The sequence below is a fragment of the Neocloeon triangulifer genome, unplaced genomic scaffold, assembly GCF_031216515.1.
Source record: "Neocloeon triangulifer isolate White Clay Creek 2 clone unplaced genomic scaffold, ASM3121651v1 ptg000001l, whole genome shotgun sequence".
Taxonomy (NCBI): domain Eukaryota; kingdom Metazoa; phylum Arthropoda; class Insecta; order Ephemeroptera; family Baetidae; genus Neocloeon; species Neocloeon triangulifer.
Genome location: NW_026775544.1, coordinates 7,654,234 through 7,676,407, shown reverse-complemented (window position 1 = coordinate 7,676,407; position 22,174 = coordinate 7,654,234). Strand labels below are relative to the sequence as shown.

Below are 22,174 nucleotides of genomic sequence, written 5' to 3'. Positions count from 1 at the left end.
GACTAAATATAAAAATATTCTAAGAACAAATCTGGAAAAGGGGGACGTTGAAGAGTTTTATAAAAATATGATAAATATTATGAAAGAGGCCGACATTCCTCGTAGGCAAACTGAACGGATTAGTCAACCGTGGTTTGATTCTGAATGCTACGAATTAAAACAGAAATTGAACGAATGGAGAGAGTGCTTGGAAGTGGCTGAAAGTTTAAATGTAACTAGTATAATCAAGATTCTATTACCGCACTATACCGCAATAAAAAGAAATTACAAAAATGTGTGTGAAATGAAGAAGAACGCTTTTGTGCAAATGAAGGAGTTGGACATTTTAAAAGAGGCGGAGCAGAATAAGTGCTATAAAATTCTCAAGTTGAGCAAAAGTTTTTACAATACAAACAATATAATGATGGATGAATGGGAGTGCAATTTTGAAAAAATTTTCAACGAGAAAAAATTGAGTGAAAATGAATCTTTAAATCTGAAAGAGATGATAGTAGATTACAGAAATGATATAAATTTTTCACCTATTATGGAAGAAGAAGTTTTGTTAGCATTAAAGAAAATGAAAAACGGGAAATCCCCTGGACCTGACAAAGTGAAGAATGAAAATATTAAACTACTTGTTGAATCCTTACTCCCCGAAATAACGCAATTTTTCACCAAATGCTTGGAGCTAGGAACATGTCCAGAGGAATGGAGGCAGTCAAATCTAAAACTCTTGTATAAGGGAAAAGGGGACGCGGAAAATACAAATTCATATAGAGGAATATGTATTAGTTCGGCTTTTTACAATCTGTTAGATCGTGTACTGCATGCACGTATCTACTCATCTTTGATTCACGAGATTCCAGGCAATCAATATGGTTTTGTGAAAGGAAAATCTACTCTACAGGCAATTAAGTCCTTAGTTAATAACATTCAAGAGACAGTTTATAAGAAGAAATCACCCTTATATGCCTTATTTTTGGATGTAAGTAAAGCTTTTGACTCAATAGATAGGGCGTTTATTTTTAAGAAGTTAATAGAAAGCAAGAAGCTAACGTTCACGGAGTTAAATTATTTAGCTCACAACTTAGACTTAAATTTCTTGAGAATAGTAGATGGAGTAACAGTATCAAAACTTATTACACAATCAAATGGGGTAAGACAGGGGGGATGCACGTCCCCATTTCTGTTCAATTACTCTTTAGCTGATATAAATAATATTCTACGAGATTTGCCAAACGTGAAAGCCATTTATTATGCAGATGATATTGTTTTAACCTCAGAAAAATTAAGTGACTTGAAAATTGCTTTAGCCAGAATGAAAGAATTTTTGTTAAAACGCAGTTTGAAACTTAACTTGGAAAAGTGCAAATTCATGAAATTTAGAAATAAGGGTCTAGGAAAATATGCATTAAGTGACCGCCTAGATTTAGGTGGAATTGAAATAGAGAGAGTTGCTGAGTTTACATATTTAGGAGTTACTTTTCAACCATCAGGAATCTCTTTTGGAAAGCACATTGAAAAAAGAACAAGAGCTGCATTGCTGGCCACTTATAATATACGAGAACTAAAACAATTATCCATTGAAACAGCACACAAGCTATTTGATCTAAAAATTTCCCCAATTGCGTCCTACGGCATTGAAGAAATATGGCCTTTCCTAACAAAGACTGATTTTGAAAATCTTGAAAAAGTCAAAACAAGATATTTAAAAAGAGTTTTAGGACTGTCCAAGTATATTAGATCTAGATTTGTGTATGAATTAGTTGACACTGATCTCTTTGTATCGGACTTACAGGTAAAATATTCTCTAACTGAAACTGAAGCATTCCAGAAATTTTGTGTGTCTAAATATTTAAACAAACTTGAGATATGTGATGAGTTCTACGAGACAGAAACTATGAAGAATAAAAATTGGCAATGTGCAATGTTCAGTGATCGCCAAGTGTTTACGAGATTTGCCTGTCACGGGTACCACTATTTATTTTGTAAGAATAAAAATTTTCATTCTCAAGCGACAATAGATTGTGAATGCAAGCACTGCGGTAAGAAATGTTCACAATATCATATTCTTGAATGTAATGAACGAAAACTAAGCCTAAGAGAGGCTGCAAAAATCAAAATTAACTAATTTTGTACTTTGTAATAATTATCGAAACAAGCTTAATTGTAAAATTAATTTTAGGAAGACAAATTAGCTTTAGACACCCGTTGTACACCTAGTTGTGTTCAATAAATACTCTATCTATAAATTTGTTAGTTTTTGACGGAAAGAGAATATAATGGGACTGAGGCATTTGCTATTTTTATATTTCCATGACTATAGGAAACTATTCAAAATGTATACTATATACATGTACTGTAATTTTACCCATTATTCCCCATACGCATAATAATGAAGTTTTGCTCGTAGCTGACGATGGTATTGACGTAAAAGCGTTTCAATTTTATCCTGCAACGTGCAAATTTTGAGGGAAAATAGAAAAAAATCAATGGAATTACGTTGTACTGTATGGGAAACACATGAAAATTTGGACTCATGGCTGATGCTGACGACAATATAAATTATTTTGACGTATTTTTAGGGCGAGTCTCGTTCCGGTAGTTGAGTGGATCCTAGTGATCCTACTATAAAAACTGGCGAACGATTTCCTAAGGCCATCATTAGAACTTTCAGTTTTATCAAAATGCGCCAAGCAATAGCATTTTGCCTAGTGCTTCTCACTCTTCTCAGGCCAGGATTAACATTTAGTATTTTTAATCCATCCAGCATTGGCAACATTTATTTTCAAGATTCGCAAGTAGCAATCATTGAAGATCATAAAATTCAGGCAAGTTGCAACTTATTATAACAAATTTTGTGACAATTTAATGGCATTTTTTCGTGGATTGGACTTTTTTATAGCTGCTTGATAAATAATTTCTAATTAAATTTGTAATTAGGTTAAAAATTATTTATTTAAACATTGAGAATTAAATATTAAAATTATTAAATGTGAATTAATATTTCAAATATAAAAAACATTCGCCAAATAATCTTAAAAATATCTCTTCTGAATATTTTAAATAAATTTTAGATTCTACCACCGTCTGTTGTCACAAGCTCGCCTGGAAACTGCAGCTCCACTGGAGAAATCAGCGGAGAAGATTCCGTTGAAGACATTGATTCCGACTTAACATGCAACTGCAGTAAGTTAAAAATTTCATTCAATATGAATGCGAGCGTTTGCCTTTAAAAAGGGTCTAGAAAAAATATATTATTTGCAAACCCGTACGTGCAGCATGTTTCCACGTGGTTTTTTCTTCCGCGCAAGTTTTCTTATGTCGCTATGCATTTGAAAGAAAGAAATAATTAGCAGTAAAATATTTCACAAGGAATATCCCTGAAAATAATAGTTGATTTGGCATTTTGCATTATTTTAAAACGTCATCCGACTAATCTGAAGGAAAATAATAAAATTGATATTGAATTAAGTTGGACAAATTAGCAGCAATAAAAAAAAGTGTTTTAAATTAAATGCCAAATATTTGTGCCAGTTAATCTTTGTTCTTATTAACTATTCTTCATGGCAATAGCCCAAATGCGTAAATTCAATTTCCTGTGTTTCGTTCTAAGCATAGGCAATATTGACACTCTTAGATCTGTATTTTATTTACTAAACAATTATTTATGTTTAAACTATATGAGATAAAATTTTAATATAAAAGAGCTTCTTGTATTCATAAATTATATTTATTTTAAGAGTAAATGAAAAGATTGTAAATGTTCTCATGTTTTGAAGGTATTTGGGGATTAAATTTATGAAATATGAACTAAATCATTAGAGGCTCTGCAAGAAACAATTGAGTTCTGGCATAGCTCTTAAGAGAGTAACTTACTAAATGTCACGACATATTCTAAGCAAAGTTAATTTTGAATGACGACTTACGATGGAAAAAATCGTTGTCATTGAAATATAAATAAATAAACAGAATAGAAATAGGAAAGCTACATAATCCATCCATATAACAGGCAAAAACTCGAATTTAGCACTTTCACTGCAAGGTAATTAATGCTACCAATAAATATTTTACCAATTTTTCCCAGAATGCGGAATAGCCAAAACGAGAGCGAGGATTGTTGGAGGCCAGGAAACGAGAGTCAACCAATATCCGTGGATGGCTCTGCTTTCTTACAATGGCGAGTTTCTCTGCGGTGGAACTTTAATCAATAACAAGTACATTCTTACTGCTGCCCATTGCCTTACAAGGTAAATAGAGAAATTAAAATTTTGGCATCTTTTGTAAAATTAATTATTGTACAACAAAAGAAATAAAAAATGAAGTGATTGATTAACACAATATAAGCTTTTACTTACAAAAGTCTATGCAAGTGCTCAAAAAGTTAATTAATGCGTCCTAATTACAGCATAAATATGACTGGACTAAAAATCACGTTACTGGAGCACGATCGAAGTTCGTCCCTTGAAGCCAAAACCATAGATCGCAGTGTCACTAAAATTATCGCCTACAACAAAAACCTGGGCATTGATGGCAATGACATTGCTCTGCTGAAGATGGACAAGGAGGTGCCATTAAAGGGTGACCTTTTGCCCGCCTGCATGCCCACGCCAGGTAAGATATACATTTTGAAGTTTTTAATTTAATTCCATAAAATAATTTGGTAATTCTTCAGGAAAGACGTTCACAAATGAGGACGCGTTGGTCATTGGATGGGGAAGAATTGGAGAGAATAAGCCACTCTCAGCCGTTCTAATGGAAGTCGCTGTGCCAATTATGTCCAACTTGAAATGCCAGTCTTATTACGGTGCAAGCCGAATCACAGACAACACGCTCTGTGCGGGAGTTGAAGAGGGAGGACGAGACTCTTGCGAGGTAAAAAAATTAGCTTGAAATTCAATTGCAAGTGAATATCGACTTCTTATATCAATTTTCAGGGAGACAGTGGCGGTCCTCTCATGGTGAAGAATAAAGCACAATACCAAATTGTTGGTAAGTAAAATTTTTCTAGTGTTATTCTTAAGTAATTTGAAATTTTTTATATTAAAAAAATATCAAATTTTGCTTTCAGGAGTTGTGTCTTGGGGCGAAGGTTGTGCTAGACCAAAAAAACCTGGGGTGTACGCTCGAGTGAACAGATACCTCACATGGATAAAAAGCAACACAGCCGATTCTTGTTATTGCAAACTGTAAAGGCTCCACAAATTCTCACCCCAATTATCCTGCGCCTGTTTTCTTTTGGCGATTGGAAAATTCAATGTTTTTATTTTTACATGTCATTGCCAGTGCAAATCAATCCATCCAAATCTATTTATGCTGTTTTCTAATAAACCTTTTATTTTACAAAAAGTGGCTGGTTTATTAATTGAGTGATAGATAATTAACTGACTAATAAATTTTAAGAATATTCAAAGCTTTCTTATTAACAGGGTAATAGATTACTTAGCTGAAGAAAATTCAAAATGCCAAATTTTTAAATTATAGAACAGTAGCCTCTAACTTTCAGATAAAATAAAAAGTGTTAGTGAGGATATTGAATTTGTCCTTGATTTAATCTACCTTGGAGTTAAATTCCAAGCATCGGGTATTTCTATCTTGAATCCTAAACATATTTCAAAAAAGGTCAAAGTTGCAATTTTTGCAATATTTTCCAAACTCGAAAAGCTTATTTTGTGGGGGGAGGAGAATTATCGATCGGTCCCCTTTTTTGAGCTTGCAGAATAAGGCAAGCTCCAATATGCTATTTGGGGTTTTTTATTATTATATATCTCTTTAAATTTTTTGCTAAGGTCAGGTCAAGACAAAGCCTGGTTGGCCTCAGTTTTGGCCCGTGCACTTTATTAGTGGTGCAGAGTTATTACTCCCAATTATTATATTATTTTTATTTTATTTTTCGAGTTCAATGTTTTAACTGGCATATCCTAAATTATTGGTCCATGCGATGATGATGATGTTTATTTACGAAGCCTTCATGGAAACCGTACTGAAAGTTTTCATCTTGCTATTGCGTCTGTAGCAAGTTAAGGAATAAACTGGGAATAGAGATGTATTATTGCCATATTTATCTTTAAATAATCTTCAGAAACGAATTAATTTTTTTTCTAATCAAATTTAAAAAAAAAAAAATAGTACGCGATGGTGTTTTGTAAAATTTTAGGACAGGCTTGCCTGTCGAGTGCTGCCAGATCGCCAGAGCGAGTGGAGCACCAAAATGATAAACACACTTTACAATGGTGCGCTCGACACGCTCACACTCGTTCGCCAGTCGTTCCGGCGACGCGGTGCGCAAAATCGGCGGAATGGGCGTCTAAGGCTCAACATTCAAGCGTCCGTCGTGCCAGGCACACAGAAATCAGTAGCAGGCTCCGCGCCTCATCAAGCAAAGCTTTCTTCACAATAAATTATTTTGAGCAAGCGGTTCCAAGTTAAGCCCAATTCAAAATTTCAAACACAAATGCTAGGTGCAGTAATTTTGCATAATTAACAAACGAATGGCACCATTCTTATTAATTATTTAATTTTTTTTACCAACATGAGAAACAAAATCCACTGAGGACAGCCACAATTAAATTTTACGATATAAATTGATATATTCTTTTGTTCTAAATTTCTAAAAGCTTTTGCTATACTTCTAATGTAACCGTAGATCATAATGCAAAAAATATTCAAAATCGAGAAATATTATATTTAGGCAAAAATGCATCAATAGAGTGATTTTTCCGGATTTTTCAATTTCTAATGCTTTAATATTATTTCTTTTAATATTCTCTATGGGGATGATTTTTAAAGTTTATCCATACGGGACGGCTTCCGGATGACACTTTAGTTGTTGACTTTTTAATTTGAAATTGACCGAGAACGAGAAGACACAAAGGTACAGTGCCACCACCTCTGCTCGTTCTCCAACACTATAGACAAGCCTACACCGGCGGCGTTCGCCATCACACTCCTTCGCTCGGTGCTTGGTGGTCAGAGCGTTCGCCACGAGAGTCAGCAGGTTTCAAAAATCTATCAGGACCACAAACTACCATAGGCGGTCACAACTTGCAATATTATGATTCTAATAACAAAAATATTGAATGTGGTGACATAGAAATTATCGGAAATTTTGTTTGTTTGAAATTACTTAAATAATGTAGCTGATGCAGTTTCTTTTCAAAACACAAAAACTTCACGCTAGGTTTTATTTAGTTAAAAAAACTTAACATCGCATTTCAAGTTATTATAGAAAGATATTGAGTTAAACAAAAAGGCTATAGAAGTGAATTTTTTTTGGGCAAAAAATTTTAAATTCTGAATAACTGGTAAAAATGAATTTAAAACTATGTTACTGAGAACTCAACATGTAGAATGTAGTTTGATAGACCTAATGATTAATTTCACTGCAAAAAAGCCTTGCGATATTCGCGGGAAGATTCATAATGATGATGTGACGACGCAAGCAAAAAGGCGCATGAGAAGCGTTATTTTGACTCGATCAATGATTGTTGCTATCAGGAGCTCATGATTCAGCAGTGGAATGTTTCACGCAGACCTCCTCTTCCCTCGAGGTTTGGTCGCTCTTCCGCGCGCGCTCTTCGCAGTATTGACGATTCTTGGAAGCAATCTTGATTCAGTATTGGGAAATATTTCATTTACGAATTGGGTCACGGTGTCGAGCGCACCAAATAATTAATCTTAGCGGGGAAAACAATGACGTGTTTACTCGATGACGGTTTCTTTCTTGAAAATAAAATTTGCGAAAGGTGTTTCCTACAATTATATATTTTTGGAAATTGACACGTCATAAAAACTAAATTTCTACTTTCAGGAGTTGTATCTTATGGGGCACCGGTAAAGCCAGACCCAAAAAACCTGGGGTGTACGCCTGAGTGAGTAGATACCTCACATGGATAAAAAAGAACACTGCTGATGTATTCTACAATTCACAATTTCTTAAATAATTGAGCAAAATTTTCTTTATTTGTTTTTGTTTTTTTACAGAAAAAGTCTTTCTCAGTAAAAATTAACTGTATGTCTCTTTTCAAATGTACATATTTTTAGCTTGTTCTTTACCTTTTACATACAGTTTTTTTGCTGTGTATTCATGACTCATGACTGTATCAAATGGAGAATACATTTTGTAAATCAAATGTAATCTATTTAATAATTTATTAGAAGTTTTATAAAATAGGTGATAATAAATATTAAAAATAATGTTCAATATTTTTTTTTTGCCTAATTTACCAACAAATATTGTCTTATTGTTAGTATTTATGTAAATTAAAATATAAAAAATCCATATAAAACAAACAGACTTATTGTTACATTATCACGCCACCACGTTTATATTGTTCAATTTCTTTTCAGCGAATTCATAACAAACCTGTGAAAATACCACAAAATGATAAATAATAATTATCCATTAATAATTGTCTTATAAACTGGCCATTGCACATTTTTCCTACGTCATTCTAAAATGAATTTATTCAAAATCATTTATGAGTAATTAAATAATGAATAATTATTGTTGCTGACGGTGATTGTGACGTAAAAGTGGTCAATCATATAACATATCCAAATGAAAATTTAGGGCAAATATAGAATGGGAAAAACGTTATAGGAGAATGAGTAAAACATAAGTATAAGACAAGATAAATTATCTATTTGGTGTTTTTGAGGTTGTCTCGTTCCGGGAAGTGTGTGGCTGCAACTATAAAACTGACAATTGACTTCCTAATGCCATCATTAGAACTTTCAGTTTTCTCGACATGCGTCAAGCGATAGCATTTTGTGTTGTGCTTGGCACTCTTCTGAGGCCGGGACTATCGTTGAGAATTTTTAGTCCATCCAGCGTTGGCACCAGATATTTTGGAGAATCGCAAGTTGGGATCATCTCTGATCATGGCATTCAGGCAAGTTCTCTCTTATTTCACCTTCAAGATTTGATGAACACAATCAATCTCTGACGTTGTTCTTATAAATATTTCTTTTCTTCATTCCTCTGAAAATTCATTCTAATTTATTTTGTTTAGATGCCACCAAGTCCACCGCCAGTCATCAGTGCTTCACCCGCGACTTCTCGTCAAATTCATAATTCTAACTGGAACAACAATAATTACAATATTCGTCGTCCATCGCGATTATCCAATTCAATCGTCACATCAAAGCCCTTTAGTCTGAATCCAACCAAATCCCCGTCTCAAGATAACGAGCGTTTGCAGTTTGGAGGTTTATACAACTCAATACCCTCAAGACCTAATGCGAGGCCCAATAAATGGTCGGCATTCATCAATTCCATCAAACCTGTGCGACCAATTAGCACTGTTGGTAATAGGCCGACAAAATGCAATTGCAGTAAGATTATATAATTTTTTTTGTTGACTCGTTTTTAAATTGTAATGAATCCAAAAATTTGTCTAGAATGCGGTGTGAAACACGACGCTTTCAAGGTTGACGATTCTGGTGCACCGCAAAGTATAATCGGAGGGAGGGAAGCTCATTTACATGAATATCCGTGGATTGTCAGGATGGCGGTGCAAGGTCGTACATTCTGTGGTGGTGCTTTGATAAACGCCGAGTACGTCCTGACAGCAGCCCACTGCGTGGCCAAGTAAACTTTTGGGGAATTCCTTAAACTTTATTTGACCAAAAAAATATTTGGTTTCTAGTCGGAAAAAAGAAGTGATGCAGGTGGTGATCGGTGACCACGACCAAACAAAAACTTCCGACACAATACACACATTGATGCGTCCCTTGTCCGAAATCCATGTTCACAAGCAATACAATTCGCAAAACTACTCGAACGACATCGCGCTCTTAAAACTGAGCAAGCCCGTGCAGTTCAATGTAGGAATTCAGCCAGCCTGTTTGCCTAGTTCTGCCAGTAAGATTTGACTTGAATTTATTGATCTCGCAAAATTTTAAAATTTATATCCAAAGCTTTAGATCCTCCAGCGAGAGTTGGAGAAATCGCTGGATGGGGCAGGACTGTGGAGAAGGGAAAAGGTTCGGACAGGATATTGAAGGTGGAGGTGCCACTGTTGTCGCAGAGAGAGTGTCGGTCGATGAAGATCCGATCAGGAAGAATCTCTGATGAAATGCTTTGTGCCGGTGCAACAAACAAAGATTCTTGCCAAGTAAAAATTTAACTAACAAAATTTTGTATATTAAAGATAATTAAGATTTTAAATATAAATAATATATTCAAATGAATAGGATAGCTAAAATTATATAGGAGGAGGATTCTTTTGAAAGACTCCTTCCACTTCTCAAAAAATATTGACTATAATATCCTTTCCATTTTAGATATTAAAAATCTTTAACCTTTATGAAATTTAATTTTGTCCAAACATTCTAATGGTCTCGTTTTTTTAGTGTTTTTAGTCAACATTTAAATGAAAAAATTAGATCATGAAATTTAGTTCAAGATTGTTTTGCCCTATATTTAACAAATATTTTATTCACATAAGGGTTTCAAATGTAATGGATGTGATTTTATTTTAGGGTGATAGCGGCGGCCCTCTTATTGTTCAGAACCGAGTCAACGGGAAAAACGAAGTTCACGGTGAGAGAATTATATTATTCAAAACTATAGGCTCTAATTTATTTGATTTGGATCTGCACTCGTTTTAGGCGTTGTTTCTTGGGGCATTGGCTGCGGACGCGAAGGCTATCCTGGCATTTATACAAGAGTTTCTAAATACACTGAGTGGATTAAGAGCAAAATGCCCAACGCCTGCCTTTGTTCATAAATCAATTAGTCAATAAAATGTTTCGAGATGATCTGCTGATTTTTGCACGTTATAACTTACTTCTTGCAAGTAGTTTTTTTCCTGTCGTTTGTAATGTAAAAGGCTATGATCAAAATACCAAACTATAGCTGCTATAGTAATATTCTGTTGTAATGGAACTTTTTCTGGCTTCTTCACCTAATCTTCACCATTTTTTTTTTATATGTAAAAACAATCCTTGGATTACTCGCGCCAGTTAAAATCATTCAATAAACAACAATAGCATTATTTTAATAATAAAATTTATGTATTTGTTTAAAACAAGTTACTCCTAGCTGGTCATGTGTAAGATAATATCAAAATTTTCCAATATAAATTGTTAATTATTTTATTATTTATTTAATACCATATGCTAATTAAAAAAATACAAAAAAAATATAAGTGGAGTGAATGCCAATAGGTTTAAAAAACTGAAATATTGGTATTTCCATTTATGTAATTGTGGTTCAATAAAAGGCTGATGATGATAATAATAAAACAAAGAATGTTAAATTAGTGGACTATTATTTAACGCCCAATTATTAAATAATAAATAAATAAATATCATTTGGAACTTATGACCTGAAGTTTAAAATAAAAACACAGTCAAAATATTTCTATTTTCATGGATAGTCAAGAATAGTCAATCGGAATAATCAGAATGTATGAAAATTAAATGATTGCAAAATAAGATTGATGAATATTCTTTCTCACGGCATTTTAATATTCTAAAATAAACGGGTAATTAATATCGTAGCGTAAAATAAGTAATACAATTGAGGGAAAAACGTTGAATTTAGGGAAATACGTTAAAATGGAGAATGGATAAACCGGATAAACCATGAGCATATAATTCAAGATAAATATTCATATTGTTTTTGAGGTTGGGTTAGTTCCAGGAAGTGAGTGTGGCTGCAAATATTTTAGAAAGAAGATTTTGTTTAGTTTTCCAGAAATGGTGCGAGCGAGAGCATTTTGCCTGGTGCTTGCCACTTTTCTGGCAATGAGGCCTGGACTTGCATTGAAAATTTTCAGTTTATCCAGCATTGGCACCAGATATTTTAAAGATTCGCAAGCTGGGATCATCACTGATCATGGCATTCAGGCAAGTTTCCACTTATTTTCACTTACATAATTTTGTCAATAGCGAATCTCAAATAATTAAATAATGCATTTTTCTTTATAATTTTTATAAAAATATTTATTCTTAAATTAGAAAATACTTGAATATTTGTGAGAATATTTTGGACCTATTTTTTTGTAGGTGCCACGGCGTCCACCACCAGTTGACATTGACTTAACCGCGAATTCTCGCCAACTTCATAATGTGGAGTGGCACACAAAACACAATATTCCTCTTCCGCCGCAATCTTCTAACAAATCCATCAACACAACAAAACCCACCAATTGCAACTGCAGTAAGTTCAACGTTTTTATCGTTTTTTTTTTTAACTTCATCATTTTTTAATATAAACTTCAGTTGACTAGATTTTGAATTTTAATGAAACAAAATAATTTCATAGCATGTGGTGTCAAACAAGATGCTTTCAAGGTTGACGATCCTGGTGAACCGCAATTTCGTATACTCGGAGGGAGGGAAGCCCATTTGCACGAATATCCGTGGATCGTCAGGATGGCAGAGAAGGGTCGTACTTTCTGCGGTGGTGCATTGATAAGCGCCGAGTATGTCCTGACTGCCGCCCACTGTTTGACCAAGTAATTCTTTTTCATTTACCTGAAATGTTTTTAAACCGCCTAAAATACCTATTTTTTTTCTATAGTCGAAGGAAAGAAAATGTTCAGGTGGTGATTGGTGACCACGATCAAACAATAAATTCCGAAACAATACACACGATGATGCGTCCCTTGTCTCAAATTCATGTTCACAAGCAATACAATGCGCAAACGCACGTAAACGACATCGCTCTATTAAAACTGAGGAAACCTGTGAAATTCAACGAAGGAATTCAACCAGCCTGTTTGCCTAGTTCTGCTAGTAAGATTTGATATGATTTTGTGATTTAAACAATTAGTTGTATAAAAATACAAAAAATGAATTTGTTTTCAAGCTTTGGATCCTCCTGCAAGAATGGGAGAAATCGCTGGCTGGGGGAGAACAATGGAGAAGGGAATGGGTTCTGACAGAATTTTGCGGGTGGAGGTGCCACTGTTGTCCCAGAAGGAGTGTCGGATGATGATGATAGGACCCGAAAAAATCACTGACGAAATGCTATGTGCAGGCGCAAAAAACAAGGATTCTTGCCAAGTATAAAAATAAATAAATAAATGATTTTAAACTATTTGAAAAGCATAATTTTTAAGAGCTTTTTAAATAAACGGTGGTGATTTTATTTTCAGGATGATAGCGGTGGCCCACTTATTGTTCAGAACCCAAAGAAGGGAAAACACGAAGTTCACGGTAAGAGAAATATTGCATTCAAAATAGGCTCTTATTTGTATGATTTTGATCTGTACTCGTTTTAGGCATTATTTCTTGGGGCTATGGCTGCGGACGCGAAGGTTTTCCTGGCATTTACGCAAGAGTTTCTAAATTCATCGATTGGCTTAAGAGTAAAATGCCCAACGCCTGCCTTTGTACATAAATCAATCACTCAATAAAATGTTTGCGCGCGGATCTGCCAATTTGTGCATGACAAAAACACTCTAGTGTCCTACATCACCGTCGTAGAGTGTATGAGCAAATAGCAAACCAGCGGCAAAGAAAGAGAAATTCACACCGTAATAATTATTGTCTGTTGAGTCGTGGCGTTCTTACCTTCTTTTTCTCAAAACTTTATATTATTCCTCACACCTCAACTTCATAAAAAAAAAAAAAATAAATAACAATCAACCCTCAAATGCAAAACACAAAATAATTCAATTTTTCTATAGTTGATATGGGCAAAATATATTGAATTTAAAAAACACGTAAAAAGGGAAAAGGAAATTATGGAATAATATTCTGTTATTTGCTTTTTGATTTTTTTTTTTCAAAATACACGCCAATAATAATAAAAAATTTAATCAGAATCATTCTGGAAAAGGTATATCACACTATTAAAATTTTACCTCTTGCTGAGATGGATGTAATCAATTTATTAATTTTTATTAAGGAATTCGTTAGAAGATGAAGATCAAATATAAATAAATTTTCGAGAAATATGAATGAATTTATTGTAACTCGTTTGCAGCCTAGAACATCGAAAGTACAAGATCAAATAAGCTTGAACGTGTGGCTTCTTCTCGTTGCTTCAAAGCACTGCCTTAAGCATAATGAGTGTCATTGTCAAGGGTGTGTTGCATAACTGGAGTCAAAGCGCAGCGTAAGTTCTTAGTCACGGGGACATTGTCATTAATTTGTTTCATTTCTCATCTCGCAATTAAAAGGCAATCGATGACTTTCCAAAAGATTTTGGGCATTTGCGTGCACCAAATTAGTCACGAAGAAAATACTGAAATGGACTAACGGATAAAAAAAGCGTGTGAAAAACAATCGAACATTGTTAGATTGGACGGGGCAGACGCCTCTGGGTAATAATGAGGGAACAAGGTCAATGCTTTCTAATGCCAAGGACAGAAATACTCAAGGGATTGCGGCGTGTGCACTCCACGCTCGCACCGGCTGCCGGCCGGAGCCTCTTTCAAAATCGGCAATTTTAACCTCTGATGTAGAAAATTCCCAGAAACTCGTAAGTGGAAAGCACCAAAATGAGAGAAAACCCGCAGATTGGTCAATTTAGCAATTATTGCGGATTCTGGACAATCAGTCGATTAATTGATAATTACAGTCTGTTAACAATGTTAATTAATGCAGTTGAGTTTTCTAAAAAGTTTTTTTTTTATAAATAATAATGTAAAGTTTTAAAGTTATTTTTTATTTTTACTTCTCTGACCTTCTCACATGGCGCAGATTTGCAAATCCATTTATGGTGAACTGTGACCCATATTTGGGAATAATTTTGCTTTTAATGGCCAGTCGATGTTAATGAGCTGGATGGACGGAGAAGTGAGACGAAGAGATGCGGTGGAAAGAGAATTTTGAGAGTGCGAGTGAGAGTTGAGGCTTGCGATGTCAGTCTCGCAAGTCCGCTCGCCCGAGCTTGGTTTGCCTTGCTTTCCTCCTCTCCGCGCCGCAAGAAGAAAGTAGAAATTATTATTTATATATGGAACTAAACGCGAGGCGGCAGTCATCAAGAAATGGCTCAAAAGCAGAGCAGCACAACCTTTTGCCTTCTCTGCTCAGCGGTGTTTGTACTTACGCTTATGGTGCAGCAAAATTTGGTGCTCAGTGGTCTAGTCAACGATAACTTCAAGCACTGGCGCAACAATGATAAGCTGCTCTCGCTCAACAATCACGCAGTCAAATCTTACAGCGACCACAAGGTAAGAAAAATGATGTTAAAAAAAATACCACAATTATGTCCGTTCAAATTGTATTTTTTTTCCCAATATGTGGAAAAATAAATGTAACAAATTGAAAGAAAAATGGAAAAAAAGGTACAGCTGAATTGTAAAAATTGGATTTTTTTAAATATATTTTTGTCAAATTAAAATATGCATAATTATCATATTTTTTTTTTGTAATTGAACATATCAAATCAATCATCATCTCTATCAAAAAAATCTCTCTCAATCCCTCTGGTTTTTGCTAGAAAAATGTGGTCATTTCCGCGAGGCAATTGATCTTGACATTCAATAATTTTTCTTAATTTGTTCAGAAAAATTACAAACTCTGGTACTGTTGGTCTCACATTAAGACATTAATTGTAAGTTGTAAAACTTGTAATTTATTTTTAAATAAACCGATTGAGAGCACCACCGTCAGAGCAGGTCCATAAAAATATTTTATTGCAAGCACTTTTAAAAATCAGCTGGTGGTGTGAAACTTCAAGCAGGACCTGCTAATAACGCTAATTACGCGAGGCGTTTAATCACCATCTGCTATAGAGCCGCTTTGTTTGCGATCGCGTGCTCGGCGCAGATGAGTTTCACTTTTTTGTCGTCTAATAAACACGATTGTTTCGCTCCATAGCACATATACCGTATCATCGCAACGCGCAGCTGCTCAAAAGTAGATCAATTCGCATTTGCATGGGAGAAAACAATGTGAAACGATAACATACAAAGTTAAATTGAGCGCGTAAATCACGCTAGAACGAAACGAATGGATCAAAGTAAAAAAAGAGGAAAATATTATATAGATCACCGATTGTGTCGCGTCGGCCTCGATGCCTTTTTCGCGCATCGAGAGTGAAATTTCTTTAAATGTCACGCCGCACCAGCTGCAGTAATAATTAAACCTAATCGGCGGCTATTTTCCTTTGGAACGAACTAGGAAAGATACTTTTTCACCTCGAATTACTTGGTTCCTATGTTTACAACACGTTTAACTGACTGCCCCAAATTTCTCTAGCTATATTAAGAAATTAAATAAATATCTACTGGCCAGATCCGTGTTGGGCAAAACTTGACTGTGATTTAGAAGTATCTCACTAAACGATGCGTCAAAATATTCGCGCAGGTTTTCATCTCAAGTCGAACCTTGCAAAGAAGTTGATTAGAGAGTGAAATTCAGTATGTATCACCTACATTCTCACACATATATGCAAGCGTATATACATATGTATGTATGTACTTAAAGGGAAAAACTGTTATTATACCTTCCTTGACCTTGAGAGAGAGATTTTTAAAGTACAACGCGTACGACGCTGTGAGACCGACAGGCTTTCATTTACAAAAAAATATGCATTAAAAATAAATCATCAATGTTCAAAGAAATTTAATTATAATTTTCTTTTTTAACACGTCTTACTTTACTTTAAATAAATTATTAAAAATTTATTTTCACTATCTTGAAAATAAAATGTGTGGATTTATTAACTTATCGATGTATTATATTTTTCTGTTTAGCTGCAAATGTCAAGGAGAAACAACTCAGACAGACTATTCTTAGATGATTTTTTTAATCTTTTTTCCAATGCTGCCTCAGCAGCCATCGTTGACGGAGACGATAGCGATGATGATGAAGAAGACACGTTCAGGAATTGCACTTGCAGTAAGTTTCATTAAATTGTATCTACATTTAATAAAAATTCATTTTGGCAAAACTTTCAACCATAATTAATAAACATTTCACAAAATTTTGATATAAAAGAACTATAACTCTTCAAGTAAAATAAAGAAAAAATTTTTTTTTTATTCTTCTTCGTTCCAACAAATGTAATAAAAAACTGTTAGATATTGAGCTCCCTAAATTTTGTTAAATTGTAAAATTAAATATTTTCATCTTAAAATAATTTCAATTCGCAATAACAAAATGAATATCTTTTCTGCAGACTGCGGTGTAGTGAATCAAGAAACCAGAATTGTAGGTGGCCAGATAACTGGGATTCATCGCTATCCCTGGGTTGCGAGACTTGTCTACGATGGACAATTCCACTGCGGCGGTTCACTTTTGAACGCTGATTATGTACTTACAGCTGCTCACTGCGTCAGAAGGCAAGCACAAATTTTGATAGATAAAAATGTGAATTTAATCGGTTGTTAACCTTTGCGTTGACGTAGGTTGAGACGATCCAAGTTCAAAGTGGTTTTGGGCGACCATGACCAATTTTCGACCACCGAATCGCCGGCAGTGATGCGCGCGGTTTCGGCCATCATCAGACACAAGAACTTCGACGGCACAAACTACAACCATGACATCGCCCTCCTGAAACTTCGGAGGCCTGTCACCTTCAGCAAACAGGTGCGACCTGTCTGTCTCCCCTCCTCAGGTAAATATTTTTCTAGAAAACGCCGCTTTTGCGATAGCTTTTATCATATTGAGCATGGCCAAGGAAATTTTTAAAAGCATAGAAAGTTTTTAAAATTTCAATGACACATAAAAATTTTCAATTAATTATACTTTTAAATTTAATAAAAATAATTAATTTTCAGGGACGGATCCACCAGCAAAATCAGGAACGGTGGTCGGTTGGGGTCGTACGTCAGAGGGTGGGGTCATACCTTCGCATGTAATGGAGGTGCAGGTGCCGATTTTGTCACTGTCCGACTGCAGAAAAATGCAGTACAGGCCGTCGAGAATAAGCTCGTACATGCTCTGTGCCGGAACTGCAAACAAAGATTCTTGCCAGGTGACATTTTAAAACTAAATAATTATACTTCTGCAAGATTTGAAAACAATTTTTTTCAATTGCTCAGGGCGACAGTGGTGGTCCCTTACTGATCCAGAACGGAGCCAAATATGAAGTTCATGGTGACAATTTTAAATGAACAAAGGTGTAACAAGATAAATAACGTTTCCATTGTTTAGGAATCGTGTCCTGGGGAGTTGGCTGTGGGCGTCCCGGCTATCCCGGCGTTTACACACGAGTGGCCAGATACTTGGAGTGGGTCAAGCGGAACATGCGTGATTCTTGCCAGTGCGTTAAATAAATTATTTCATCTCATGACTTTAACAATCTAGACAAGTGTGAGTGAAAAAATTATGCTTATACGTTTGAATGTACAATTATACGAGTGATGTGTGTTGCGTGCAAACCGAGCGGCAGAGACTCGAGCTGTGAATTTCGGTTGAATATTTATGAGAAAACTCTTGTACAGATAATTATTATCACCACGATTTAAATTTAAGCGTATTCTTTGTCAGGGAATTTTAGGCATTTCACTTGTAGAACATGTTCTTAACAATATATAATTATTTAATGTTAAACTAGTACTGTAAATGTTTTTCTTTGTACCGCAGTCCCAACTGACGCAATTAAATTCCACTGTGAGAATCATTTAGAGAATCTCAATTTTTGAATATATCGCTTATCATGAGACGCGTTGACAGACAATAAATTATTCATGAAGCGACAGCATATTTATTGTAACTAGCGAGAGACTATCTAGCAAAATGAGCTGCTGGTCAACGCTCCTTTGCAAGGCGATAAGCCTACACGGAAACGCCATATCCAATTCATCAAAAAGAACAGATAAATTCTGCGCACCTTATCTCAATTCCCCGGCAGCGGAGGTGCCGCAATTTTGTTGGCAAAGTGCTATTGATAAAAAAGCAAACAAACAATAACTGACTGATGCAAACAATAATTTCTTGGCGGAAGGTCACGCAAATATTGCAGGAGTGCCTCGGACTGATAAGGGGAATACCGTTGCTCGGGCGCTTTTGGTAATGAAATGGCACGGCGTGATTTTTTTTTTTATCAAAAAGTCAAAATCTTTTTAGACGGCCTCGTTCCAAAAAGCAGCGAAATTTCCACAAAAGTAGTGTAAAGGTTGGGGGAGGAGCGCGTAGCTTTCAGCGGGTACAATATTTTAATAAGAAGTGGACAATCGCGCGTGCATAATTATGATAAAACTGAGGACATAAATCAAGGAAGCGCCCCACACATGCGCCAGTCCATCTTGAGGCGAGAGTGTCGTGAACATGCCTCGACTTTTGCCCATTGCGGTGTTTTTCCACTTTTCTATTCAAGGTAGGTGTAAATTTTATGACGGCCAAATTTCAGAAGCACGCCGTAATCTCAAACTCTGAATGTTTAAATTGAACCTAATTTGTTCTTTTTGGTGTAAATAAAGATTGAAAATTTGGGAAAAAGAGAATCTGGGGTTTAATTGATCTTATAAGTTTAATTAAATTATTTTTCCAAAACATACGTTATATTTAGATTTATTTATTTATTTGTAATAGGAATGGAAAATTTTAAATAATTTCAAACTTTAATAGTATTTAATAGCAATAGAAGCATAATAAATATTTACGGCTTTGATATTTATATTCCATTTTTCAAGTGGCATACAAATTTAAACAGTTCTTTGGCTCTTGAATTAATTTAGGTGGTTCGTGTTTAAATAATGCAAAATTTGACAGCATTGGCTAGGCCAGGCTTGGAAATACTTCCTCCAGTGTTAGCTCCTGTGGGCGCAGATGACGAAGATTACGACAACGAAATTGAAGATTCGTTTTCTTCATTGCAAGCAAGTCCTGCAGATGGACTCGAATGGATGCTTTTGCCAGGGGCTAATGGCGAAGTTCACTTGGCCGTTTTGTCGCCGCCTCCCGCGATGGATGCCGCAATGAGATACATGAGACCAACAGACGTGGAATTTTTCCTTTATACCAGGTATATGAAATCTACGGACCGTGAATTGAATGTCAAGAATTAAAATATTTTTCAAATTTTTTCGTCACTTTAAAATTCTTTCTAATTTTTTTTTCAGAGAGAATGCAGACACTCCCGAAAGGGCATATTTTCAGAAATCGTGCAAACCAAATTTCAAGTACTTTAAATCAAGCCGGCCAACAAAAATTCTAATTCACGGATTTGGAGACGGCGTGAATACATCTCTGATGTACCCGATTCTCAAAGAAGGTTTGAGTATGTTGTTTAAAAACAGATTATAGCTAAAAAAATTTATCCCCAGCCTTCCTCACAAAGGAGGACGCGAACGTTTTCTTGGTCGATTGGTCGCAGCTGGCGGGCACCCCTTGGTACAAAGCGGCCGTGGGCAACACGCGTTACGTGGGCCGCAGAGTTGCATACCTCATCGAGCACTTGGCCAATTCGACCGGCGCGAACGTGGTCGATTTTCACATCGTTGGGTTCAGTCTGGGGTCGCACGTAGCTGGAATTGCTGGAGCGAGGGTCGCTTTGCTCACTGGGCAAAAGCTAGCGAGGATAACAGGCGAGAAATTGCCTTATTTGAAATATGTCAAGATTAAATTTTCTATTCAGGCCTAGACCCTGCGAGCGTTTTATACAGCGGCTCACCGTTGGACGAAAGACTAGACTCAACCGACGCTGAGTATGTGGAAGTGGTGCACACTTCGGGTGGTTATTTGGGCTATTTAGACCCTATTGGTAAGGTCGATTTCTTTCCAAACGGCGGCTCCTGGCCTCAACCGGGTTGTTTTATGGATTTTGTAGGTAATTATAATTTATTAAATTAGGTAGATAGATAATTTTTTTAAACACATCACGTGTACAACTTTACAGGAGGAGAAATAGAATTTAATTATATAATAATTATAAAATTAAAAATTACATAATTGCAGAAAAATTGTAAAGGCAAAATAAAACTTTTAATTTAAAATGAAGTTTATTAGTGTGCCACAAGCCACAAGGCCAATTTTTAAATATGCAAAATAAATCGGACAAAAAGACAAAAATCAACAAGCTCATACATTTGCCTCAAAACTTTTCGGTAAAAAGCAAAAAATTTAAATTGTCTCTGTTCCTATTTAAATAATTGAAATTCTAATTTGATTATTACTTGTGTACTTTTAGTATCTAACAGGGTCCTCATTTTGTTTCAGCTGTTTGTAGTCACCGGAGAGCCTACTACTACTTTGCAGAAGCGCTCTTGACAGATAATGGTTTCAAAGCCGAATCTTGCTCGTCTTGGCACGCCTATGAGCTAGACAACTGCCCTGAATCGAATGACGTATACATGGGAAGCCATGCGCTTCCTGATAATTCCGATAGGTGAAGTTTCTTAAGTGCAATAATTACAGCTCAGTGTTCTAATAAAAAGTTTTCACACAGTTTAAGTGGCAATTACTTCATGAGAACAAATTCAGAAGAGCCGTACAACGCGGAACTATAAGGAATCCTAAAAGCCACGCAAAACCAAAGTTGTGAAATCCAAGACGCTTGGATCAAAACCTACAATTAAGTTTTTTAAGCTCACGTCAAACCTTTTCTGTTCCTTAATCCATTTCTAGGTAATCTCAAAAAACACTACTTGCTGATATTTTCAATACAATGAAAGGCGTACAAAGTCTATAGCATAAATATTTCATAAAATGCTGTTTTACCAGTTTGAAATGGTTGTAAAAAATTTAAGAAATTTAAAAAAATATGAATGTATTTGTAAGCTAATAAATCTGGTCACATAAAAACAAATCAAGTTTTTACTTCTTGTTGTTGGACAATTTATTTCGTTTAAAGGTGAAAATAAAGATGATTATTATTTAATTTACTTTATTTTATTCATCCACATTTGTCTATTAAAAAATTCCAGGAGCGCAGTCTCTATAGTATTTGTATAGCATATTATGGCAATTAAATAAATATGATAAATAAATCATTCAAGAAATTTGCAAATATGAAAATAAAAAAATCACCGAAAATTAAAAAAAAAAATTAAGCTATAATTATGCTTCTTCTTTTCATTTTAAATTATCATTATATGGATGCAGAATTGCAGATAACTTTTGTCAAATTTTAATATCACATAATTAATGAAAATAATTCTTAATACGGTTTTATTATGTCTGATCAATGTCTCTAAAATTGACAAAAACCAAGTCATTTTTTCTTTCAAGTAAAGTAATTTTTTCTGAAAACCTTTCTTAACTTCTGATATTATTTTATCCTTTGGGTTTCTACAATTTAAACATTTAAAGGCTTAAAATTTCGGAAATTGTAAGAAATTTT

At 35.0% G+C, this 22,174-nt stretch overlaps 5 protein-coding genes across 5 annotated transcripts; all 5 read left to right on the top strand.

Annotated features, from left to right (window-relative positions):
* Positions 1-678: 678 nt before the first annotated feature.
* LOC132193015 (trypsin-1-like) lies at positions 679-5,231 on the top strand. Its single transcript, XM_059613303.1, has 7 exons — positions 679-717; positions 3,060-3,171; positions 4,070-4,232; positions 4,391-4,596; positions 4,658-4,857; positions 4,920-4,974; positions 5,054-5,231. The coding sequence occupies exons 1-7, from the start codon at positions 679-681 to the stop codon at positions 5,173-5,175; spliced, it is 897 nt and encodes a 298-aa protein (XP_059469286.1). The 3' UTR covers positions 5,176-5,231.
* A 3,477-nt stretch (positions 5,232-8,708) lies between these two features.
* On the top strand, positions 8,709-11,126 carry LOC132200905 (trypsin-1-like). Its single transcript, XM_059626685.1, has 7 exons — positions 8,709-8,876; positions 8,997-9,318; positions 9,385-9,574; positions 9,633-9,847; positions 9,904-10,100; positions 10,468-10,528; positions 10,597-11,126. The coding sequence occupies exons 1-7, from the start codon at positions 8,733-8,735 to the stop codon at positions 10,713-10,715; spliced, it is 1,248 nt and encodes a 415-aa protein (XP_059482668.1). The 5' UTR covers positions 8,709-8,732; the 3' UTR covers positions 10,716-11,126.
* A 566-nt stretch (positions 11,127-11,692) lies between these two features.
* LOC132200935 (trypsin 5G1-like) lies at positions 11,693-13,690 on the top strand. Its single transcript, XM_059626732.1, has 7 exons — positions 11,693-11,838; positions 11,998-12,151; positions 12,257-12,449; positions 12,515-12,729; positions 12,803-12,999; positions 13,092-13,152; positions 13,218-13,690. The coding sequence occupies exons 1-7, from the start codon at positions 11,737-11,739 to the stop codon at positions 13,334-13,336; spliced, it is 1,041 nt and encodes a 346-aa protein (XP_059482715.1). The 5' UTR covers positions 11,693-11,736; the 3' UTR covers positions 13,337-13,690.
* Positions 13,691-14,778: 1,088 nt separating this feature from the next.
* Positions 14,779-18,444, top strand: LOC132200927 (trypsin-1-like). The gene is made up of 7 exons (XM_059626723.1): positions 14,779-15,116; positions 16,644-16,788; positions 17,069-17,231; positions 17,298-17,506; positions 17,670-17,866; positions 17,934-17,988; positions 18,046-18,444. Exons 1-7 carry the CDS (start codon positions 14,931-14,933, stop codon positions 18,165-18,167), a joined length of 1,077 nt encoding a protein of 358 aa, XP_059482706.1. The 5' UTR covers positions 14,779-14,930; the 3' UTR covers positions 18,168-18,444.
* A 119-nt stretch (positions 18,445-18,563) lies between these two features.
* On the top strand, positions 18,564-21,657 carry LOC132200910 (pancreatic lipase-related protein 2-like). The gene is made up of 7 exons (XM_059626699.1): positions 18,564-19,210; positions 19,606-19,858; positions 19,956-20,107; positions 20,160-20,420; positions 20,471-20,662; positions 21,052-21,220; positions 21,281-21,657. Exons 1-7 carry the CDS (start codon positions 19,162-19,164, stop codon positions 21,339-21,341), a joined length of 1,137 nt encoding a protein of 378 aa, XP_059482682.1. The 5' UTR covers positions 18,564-19,161; the 3' UTR covers positions 21,342-21,657.
* The last annotated feature ends 517 nt before the right edge of the window (positions 21,658-22,174 follow it).